The sequence below is a fragment of the Primulina eburnea genome, chromosome 10 (genome assembly GCF_022965805.1).
Source record: "Primulina eburnea isolate SZY01 chromosome 10, ASM2296580v1, whole genome shotgun sequence".
NCBI lineage: Eukaryota > Viridiplantae > Streptophyta > Magnoliopsida > Lamiales > Gesneriaceae > Primulina > Primulina eburnea.
This window is the reverse complement of record NC_133110.1, coordinates 9983732-9992784: the sequence shown is the minus strand read 5'-3', so window position 1 is coordinate 9992784 and position 9053 is coordinate 9983732. Positions and strand designations below refer to the sequence as shown.

Here is a 9053-nt window from a genome sequence, read left to right as displayed (position 1 = left end):
CCATACTTTTCATATTCAATTAAATTTCATCGAGAGGTAGAATTATGGTGGTGTAGTGTGAATACACATCCCACTCTTCGCTCAATAAATGTGAAATATTATTTGGTAAATATATTTCTGTATTTATTATTAACTAGTACAAAATATATATGTTTTACATGTGTTATTATTATTATTTTTAATTTGATCAATTAATACTTAACGATTAAAACGAAATTATTTTCAATGTAGAAGAGTTGTTCGATTTAAAACGGAAGTTTTGTCTAGATTTTTTCTATGTAAACTATGGAGTGAATTGAAGAGGTTTTTAGCAAGGTAATAAGAGTAATTTTAAAATTAAATATTGACAAAAACTTGTATTAGACGGTTTCAAGGGTCGTATTTTGTGGGACTGATATCTTATTTGTGTCATTTTTGAAATTTTTTTTTACTTTTTATTGTAAATATCGATAGGGTTGACCAGTCTCACGGATACATTTCTGGAGCATCATTATTCATTGCTTATTTTGGTCGCTTTGGCTGGAACGCAACAACAGAATATTCAACAGCATTGAAGAACTTTCAGAAAATTTATGGGAAGTCGTAAGGATCAGGGTGGCAAGATGGACAATAGCGACTACGGCGTTTAAACATTTACTTTTATCAGATCTTGTTAGCGATTAGAGCTTTATTTCGTGTTGATTTAATGATTTCATTAAGTTTAGGCTAATTTATGATTCCTAGCATTTTGAGTGGATTGCTTGTCCACAACATTTTGTAATCGTTTTCTTATTACTAGTATCAATATAATAGTTTCTTATAAAAAAAAAATTACTCTAAGAATTTTACACTTAATAATATAATAAAATAATATAGATAGTATGGATATGGATGTTTGAATTTATTTTTATTTATAATTAAATTATTTAAAAGTGAGAGAGAGGGGAGGGGGTATCGACTATCGAGTGGAGAGTGGAATTCCACGGAAGAAAAGCAAGAAGAAGAGCTTTGAGTGTAGCCACGTCAGCTTTCCCTTTCTTGAAAAAAACATTTGAATCAAATTCTTCTCGTTGCTATAATCACAATCTTCATTCGCAACTCAGATTGATGTGGTAAGTGAAAGAAAGCTGAAAGCCCATTTCATTTTTGCTAATTTATTGTCTATTTATGTAATTGATGGATGATTTTAAGTTTGATTGAGTGATTTCCTTCTATTCAATTTATTCCGATGCCATTTTTAAGATAAAAAGGAAATTGGGTTATCAGGACTCGAAATGGGAATGTGATTCCATCTTCAATTGAGTGGTGATTTTATTTCAGTCCTAACTTTGAGCTGTATCCATTCTTTTGGGGGAATGTTTCAGGCTCACCTTCGTACGTGCTCTCGGTGTTTATTATTATTTTTTTATTTGGTCATCGGTTGAACGAACATATTGGGGAAAAAAAAAAGAAAGAAGGAAAAATGGAGATTAGTGTCTTCTGTGTTTCTTGCATGGATAGGAACTAGTGGCTAGAAGATCTATATTTCTCTGTTTAGATTATGAGCAAACAGAATTGCTGTATTTTGATGAAACAGGTTACATGTAGTGATATCTTCAATTGAGAGTACTTGTTTGAGTTTTTGGCTTATTATCTAATCCTAGTGAATTTTTAATTTCATTTTCTCTGTTTTATGTACTTGGTTTTTTTTTGCTGACTAGGTTTGTGGGATAGTGTGGTGGTACCATACTTGCATTTGTGCAGAATTAGTGTAGTCTTAAAAGTATTGGTGGAAAAATAACGGTTCTTCACAGTTTGAGTGCCAGTGGGGGCAATTGCAAAGATGTCTAGCGGGGAGGGAAGAAAACTCACAAATCAAGATATACAGCTGGTAAGCTTTCGAGTTAAAATCAAGTCGCATGACTTACTGTATCTACATTACAAAGGCATTGCATTGTCAACTGATTTGAACTGTGAAAGGAAAAAGGTTGAATATTGTCAGTAATGCCTCATGAAAATAATCTGAAGCGAATGAATGTCATATTTGAGGAAAAGTCTGTAACTGTGTCAATGTCAGGCGGTTTTGACTTATGACTGGGTGATTTTACTCTTTCAAAAATGATTCTGAGAGTTGCCCTTGAAGCTTGGTCTTCCAGGTTTTGTGAAAACAACGGCTGGATAATGCGAAATGCAGACCGACTGGATAGAGTCGAGGAAAGAATGAACTCACGTTTATCATTTTATGTGAATATATAATATTGTGACTTCTAATGACATTGGAAAATTGTTGAAGGATATGACTAAGATTTTTATGTTTTAAATTCATGCTATGAGAATGTATATAAAAAGGTTGTAACCGACATGACAGAGACAAGTATCATAAATTCTGACCTTTGTGAGTAATGACGGGTTAAATTTCTGCAATACAAGTTAAACCATTATTGGCATATTTATCTTTGTCTGCACTTGGTCTAGTTTTGCACCCTCTAAAGTTTCTTGTATCTATCATTTCAAGTTTCAGCTTTGTCGCTTTTGATTGTTAAGTTGTTATGCTAGTTCTGGGAATACTTAGATGATCAAAGTATAAGGAAAATTCTCGCTGACTCTCAAGGAAAACAAGTGCTAGGAATAGAATAACCACAAATTTGCTGATTTTATCCGGTTGTCTAAGCATTGATTTTTGGTATACCTTTGTATCAGGTGCAAAATCGTGTAGAACAGTGTCTCCAACACTACATGGACAAAAAAGAAGTCATAAGTACTCTTATCATTCACGACAATATTGAGCCATGTTTGACTGAACTAGGTATTGTAATGAGTTCTTTAACTCATACATTTGGATTGATTTATTACGGATCCTGGAAATACATAGTGTAATAATGCTGTGACATTCATTCTTTTTCTTTTCGATCTAATATTGGTTAATCGATTAATGTCTTATCGTGCATATGTGCAGTGTACATTTTCTTTGAAGCATTTATTGTATTTATTATATTTGTCTGTCCTTCTACACCTATTATTCTATTTTTGTGTGTTTTCTTCCATATGATACATGTTCCAAGTTTGAAGGTGCTTTTCTTCTTCTGATCGTTTTTCATCTTGTGCCGACAACTGGGACGGGACCTCCTTTCAATTGGCTGTCTTGAAGAATCCCCATCCTTGTGTGGTTGACTTTTAGGATTTCGAGAACATTAGTGTACCAACAGAATTTCAGATGATCAGGACATCTGTGTGCTTTAGAGGAAAATTGTGTGGCTTCGTGTGGCCGTTGGATACCTTTTGTTCTTTATCATATTAAGTAAATATTCAAATGTCTAGCTGATGGACAATGTTTTACAAAATTTATCGATTTGTTCAAAATCTCTATTGTGTTGTTCTGCTGTAATAAAATTTGTACTTTTTTTTAGTCTGAAGTTTGATATGATTGGCTCTAACATCATAAAGGTTTTTGTGCTTCAAACACGCACTTTAATTCTGGTTAGAATTTCATGTAAGCAATTGTTAAGAATATTTGTTGCTACAATGCTGCAAATGTCGCAGAGTTTATCACCAAAAAGTCCTAACAACTATCCTGGCCTCCTGGGGCTTGAGCTAGTGCCTGGTGGTAAGTTGGTTGACCCGATATCACTTTTATTATCGAACTCAGGATACCTCAGTGAGTTAGAGATTGTTGACCACGCCTTATGTTCTCTCTTCCCCAAGGTTACGTACCTGATCACCTTCTACTAATGATTACCTTTGATTTGTCCTTCACAAGTCAACTGTATACAGATCCAGTCCTCCCAATAGATGTCCTGACAACTATTAAAAAATCATCATAGCCTGATTTTTCGTTCTATTTAGGTAATGGGGAGAGGAACTGCTTCAGGAGCAGCTGCAAAAAACCAAAGCATTTCCAGAGTCATCTGGGAGCTAATGGATGGGTATGATGCTCTCATACTCAAAGGGTTTTGCTCAAATAGTATTGGATTTTGGCCAAGTCAGAGTTTGGATTAGTAAAGGGAACACAGATGTGCAGTATGGTTGCATGAGTTTCACTAGATGTTAGTATTTGACAAGTATTTACAACTAGGTTTTCAAGAATATAAACAGTAATTATAAAATACCCGAATGCTTATGCTTATGTTAGTTTGACAAATGAGAATTCCTAAACTAATAACCAAGAGCATACACATTGGAAGTTTTTAAATTTTAAGCTCTTGGTTTCTATGTGTGGGTGGAGGCTCGATTAAAGGAAGTCAATCAACCCCTTTCAACCCTATATGATTACATTTTTTTTTGCCATTTTTTAAGAATTTGTAAAAAAGAGGGATAAATAATAATCAGTCTTTATGGACTCCAAAGGAAATAGTTATAAATTCAATAATAAGGTCAATGTTTTAAAGATTCATTCTCCGTGTGTCTTCCATCAGTTTAAATAATTTAATTTTTTCAAAACTTGTTTAATTTGAATCCATTGGATCATTTGGAGTTTGAGTATTGAATATTTATTCCTTTGTTGTTAAATTGATGTTGGTTTAATGTTTAGAGCTATGATATTTTCCAAGTCTTCTAAATATAGAATTAAAATATATATACACACACAAACACACACACACATATATGTATGTATGTCTGTATTTCAGCATTAGAATTTTCAAAATATATGCTTGTCTTTATAAAATATTGATGATCTTTTATTTTATAATTTAGCATTGGACATTTTTTATGATCTTTATATTTAAGATTATGTTGTTGGAAACTTATTGCTTAAAAATATTAATATTTAATCAGTTAAAAAATGGTAAATTTTGTGAATTCTTGGATCATGACAATATAGTTAACAAACTACTAAATAAAATAATAATAATATGCATACTTTAATTTCTACTTGTGTCACGCCACATTTCTCTGTTATCTTTATATACTCATAAAAAAAAGTTCATAACTCAGCCATCTTTCTATGGAGTTCTTTAATTAAAGTAACTTGTTCAAAATCAAATTTATGAATATATACATTTTATGCTAAAATACGAAAGAAATCTTTTACTTTCGAAAAATGTTATGAAGTCTTGGCACCAGTTCATTTCTAAGTATTGATGTTTTACATTTTTCCTCATCAACGTTTATAAGAATATGAGTCTAGGACCATAAGGTTACTGAATTTCAATGTTAAAGGACCATTAACATCTTCTTTACAAAGGTCTTGTTTTTACATCTGATACTTATTTGTTTGTTGATGCTTCTTAGTATCAGTAGATAGAGTGGATTTACAGCTCAAAATTGCTTAAATCGTACTAAACTTTGTGTATGTATAACGATTAAGTATATTCGGAGGTTGGAATGCCTACACCCAAATTGTATTAGTGACTGAAAGATCGAGTTTCTTATTGTTTGTTTCGTCTTCCAATTCATTTGAATGAGTGGTTTCTCTGCATGCTAATAAAGTCATGGCATCACAGTTTTTAGATATCTCTTTCTTTTTACTTTTCATATTTTTCATAAATCGTGAGTGCATGATTGAACAACACTGTTTTTGGATCTTCTCTTTTCATGATAAATTCCCTTAATTTCTGTTTTGTCCATGTGGCACCAGTTTCAACTGGCCGGATTGCTTACCTGTCATGTTTGTTTGTGAAGATGATACAGTTGTGCATTTATGTATTCCCGCCTGTCCAATTTGTATGATTTGATGCTCGTTTTCCAGTTTGGCAGAGGCTTGAAGAAGAAAATCAAGAGTTTTTCAAGGCTTATTATCTTAAGTTGTTGGTGAAGGACCAAATAATGGAATTCAACAGGTTACTTTCGGAACAGGTGGAGCTGATGCATCAAATTGGTTTTAGTGAGGTTGCCCCTCTGCTCACGTCTAATGGGACTAACATTTCACCAAGTAAGACAGTGTTTTACTGTGATTAGTTCAATGTTTTTTAATTCTTATTTGCCTCATTTTTATTCTGGATAACTTCATTATTATTTTCTTAACGTACGGAGATTGGTTTGATACATTTAGTATCTTTAATGCTGTTAGAGTTTTACAATCAGTTGGATACTGCAGTCTTTTAACAAGTACTTTTGAGCCCGTAAACGGTTGCACAATTGCGGGCTCTGGAGTCCTCAGAATATTTAATATGCATATTCACTAGAGTTAATTGAATAATTTAGTATTATGTTTCACTAGTTGGATAATTTTAGTATTATGTTTGACTAGTTAGGCCCACACGTAAATGTGACTTTTTATTTCCCAAAATACTCTTAACTCTGTGTTTGTCAACATATACATGCCTCAAACTTATAAAAGTTAGCAGATATACATACGATAAATGTAATGACTTGGAACACCCTCTGGTAAAGAGTAACATATCCAGAAGAACTATGAGTGGCTATACTAATCATGTATGCACAAATATTTGACAAAAAAAAAAAACATTCAGGAAAAACACAATGCAAAATATGCTGCGTTACACCCATATTTACAATGATAGGTTCAGATGTTGCTGATTTTTTTAATAGTATTCATGAGTTGGCTTCTTTGCATCATGTGTCGGAATATGGTTCTTTTGTTGATTCTTCTATGACTTGCAGCATCAAAACTTTTATAGGCTCAAGTGGACAACAGGCTTATATTGATTAAGAATGTTGTTCATTGTCTTTTATTACGATGTAATGAGTTAGCAAGTCTATTGACTCTGGTTCAGATGTTAGCCACCTTATGGGTTAAGGTTTACAGAGTTAATTTGTGCGGTCTGGCAGTTAAATTTCCATTTTACCAAGCTTTATTGCCGAAGTTTTTTTGTGTTTGTGCATGTGTGTGTGGCATTGAAACTTGTTTGAGAGTTTGGAATACTTGGCCTTAGAATCTCAATTGGTATGTCAATCTGACAGCGCACGAGATCTCCGCAACATGTACAACACCTTATACTCGACCCTTGACAACCAATGATATGCAGCAGAAATTTGTGTTTCATAATTGCGGAACACCGATTCAATCCTGTCTAGAGGGAACTATTAATGCGTTTGGTCAGAGGAGAAAATTTGATGTTACACCAAACATGTTCATGTCTCAAAACTCAAATGTGGTATTGGCTCCACCTATGAATAGGAAGATTGTCAAGACAGAAGCTGGTTATACGGGCAGTTCCCCTTTCGATATCGTTCCACCGAGCAATTTTCTGGAATCACGCCCTCTGATGTGTGATGCATCTGTAACGTCTTTCTGTCCTGTAGGAGCTACTGAGCAACATTTAAATAGCATGGTCTTGGATGGTGATGCTTCTTCATATGGACTTCTCAATCAGATTTCTCAGACTTTAGGTCTACCCGAGTTAACTACTGATTTTAATTGTAACTCAGGTCTCTCTCTCTCCCTTTCAAATTATTAAACTTAATTTTAAAATATGTACATCATAAAATTAAGGATAAAATAGTTAAGATTTAATATATTTTTTAAAATAAAGACATTAAACATAAAATAAATTTCTTGAGCTATTCAAACCTAGCACATTGAAAAATTTGGGCTTGATCGGAACCAGTCATTTGGCCAAGCCACTCGCAAGCAGCTTGGCTCGGCTTGGCTCGGTTGCAGCCTAATTGCATCCAGCATACCTATCAAAAGTTCAATATAGTGACACTACATGATTTGGGCTCTTTTGTGCAATTTCAGATTTGCTGGAAAGTATTTGTAGGACTCCCTTCATAGAAACAGAAGCCAATAACGTCTTTGTGCTAACCAATGGTAGGTGATATCACCAGTGTCACATCTGAATTTTTTTTTTCAATTTTCAGTTATGGAGGTGACACTGATGCATGGTTTTGGCCTTTCAGGAGATGTTGGGAGATTGAACCCTGCGTCTGAAAATTTTCCGTATCAATATTTTGGTGGCGAATAATACAATTATGTCATGGGTAATTCTCTCAACCTATGAATTAGAGATTCAGCTGTAATTTTTTTCCATTCTATTTGCCTAATTTCGGCTATTGCTTTCTTTCTCCTTTTTGCTTTTAATTTTGGTTGTTCATCAGCAAGTATAATGATTATGAGTGCACAAGATTTCATGCTCAACTTTTATTGTGGAAAATAAAATGCTAATTCTTGGTTTGCTTATTTGTCAAAATGAAAGAAATATGCTTCCCAAACTGCTGGATGACATTCTTAAATGGGGGAAAAAGCAATCGGACAATGCCTTTATCTTTAGGAGCTCTGTCACTATAGTTATCAAGAAATATTAGTACTGTGTGAAGGTGAGGGGGACCAGGGAAACAAACTTTCCATGGAGTCATGTATTTCTTTTCTGCTATGATGAGTGCATGTTTTACTGTGGGTAGTTACAAAGAATGCCCTCGTCCCAATTATATGTTGCGACGAATCTGACCAGTATATTTCACCCTTGCACCTGTTCCTCATTTTGGGTCTATCTGATTCTTGGGCTGATTTTAATGCTGCAGATCTGAACATGGGTACATACAGCAGGATAGTTCGGACATTTAAAGTTCAAGTAATTTATTGTTGGAGTCAACTTAAGTATACTGTGGTTATAGATGATATAGTTTTGTTCAGGTTAACTTGCAAGTATGGAGATTCGTCGGTGTAATGTGGAATAGATAGGACTGTGTTTTTGTTAATTTCCTAACTTATTATGTGAATAAAAACCCAGCAGGAAGTTTTATGTTTGGCTTTTTTGGTAAATGCATATTAAGTCGTTGGATCAACGAAAAATAAAAATGAGAATTTGGTATCCAATATGGTAAGTTGATAAGTTTGTGAGGGAAATAACAGTGATTAAATAGGGAAAATCATTTTATGATTTAAGCGTCATCTCCATTTTTTTAGAATGTATTCTTAATCATTGAATATACGTTTAAAACCGTGAATATGTTAATTAGTCTTATATATAATTAATTCTTGAATAATAATGATGTGAGATTTCACAATGACACAAAGGAATGTCTTTCCTTGCGGTTCTAAGCCAAAACTTTGACTTTTATTCTTTATTTGTTTTTGGTTAGCGTTTTAATTTCAGAGTTACATATCAATGTTCAGTCTTGGCATCGCCACTCTTTTTCACAGAATTCATTAATTCAAAACTTAATTTCGATGCCGATAATAACCGACGAATGAC

The 9053-nt window shown here is 33.5% G+C and overlaps 1 protein-coding gene across 6 annotated transcripts; it reads left to right on the top strand.

Moving 5' to 3' along the window:
* The first annotated feature begins 930 nt into the window (after positions 1-930).
* LOC140803077 (uncharacterized) lies at positions 931-8669 on the top strand. 6 transcript variants are annotated; one of them, XM_073158774.1, is made up of 8 exons: positions 931-1091; positions 1680-1849; positions 2659-2764; positions 5645-5827; positions 6820-7278; positions 7598-7669; positions 7759-7839; positions 8380-8669. In XM_073158774.1, the coding sequence occupies exons 2-7, from the start codon at positions 1802-1804 to the stop codon at positions 7821-7823; spliced, it is 933 nt and encodes a 310-aa protein (XP_073014875.1). In that variant the 5' UTR covers positions 931-1091; positions 1680-1801; the 3' UTR covers positions 7824-7839; positions 8380-8669. The 6 variants fall into 6 exon arrangements, with proteins under 6 accessions (XP_073014875.1, XP_073014871.1, XP_073014872.1 ...); XM_073158770.1 differs by having other exon boundaries at positions 6820-7287; XM_073158771.1 differs by lacking the exon at positions 931-1091 and adding an exon at positions 1120-1353 and having other exon boundaries at positions 6820-7287.
* The last annotated feature ends 384 nt before the right edge of the window (positions 8670-9053 follow it).

Excerpts from the sequence above, each read along its gene's own strand:
- LOC140803077 (XM_073158770.1), top strand. The coding sequence starts at position 1,802 with ATGTCTAGCGGGGAGGGAAGAAAACTCACAAATCAAGATATACAGCTG. Across the intron at positions 1,850-2,658 it reads CAAATCAAGATATACAGCTG|GTGCAAAATCGTGTAGAACA; the intron begins GTAAGCTTTCGA and ends CCTTTGTATCAG. Across the intron at positions 5,828-6,819 it reads TGGGACTAACATTTCACCAA|CGCACGAGATCTCCGCAACA; the intron begins GTAAGACAGTGT and ends TCAATCTGACAG.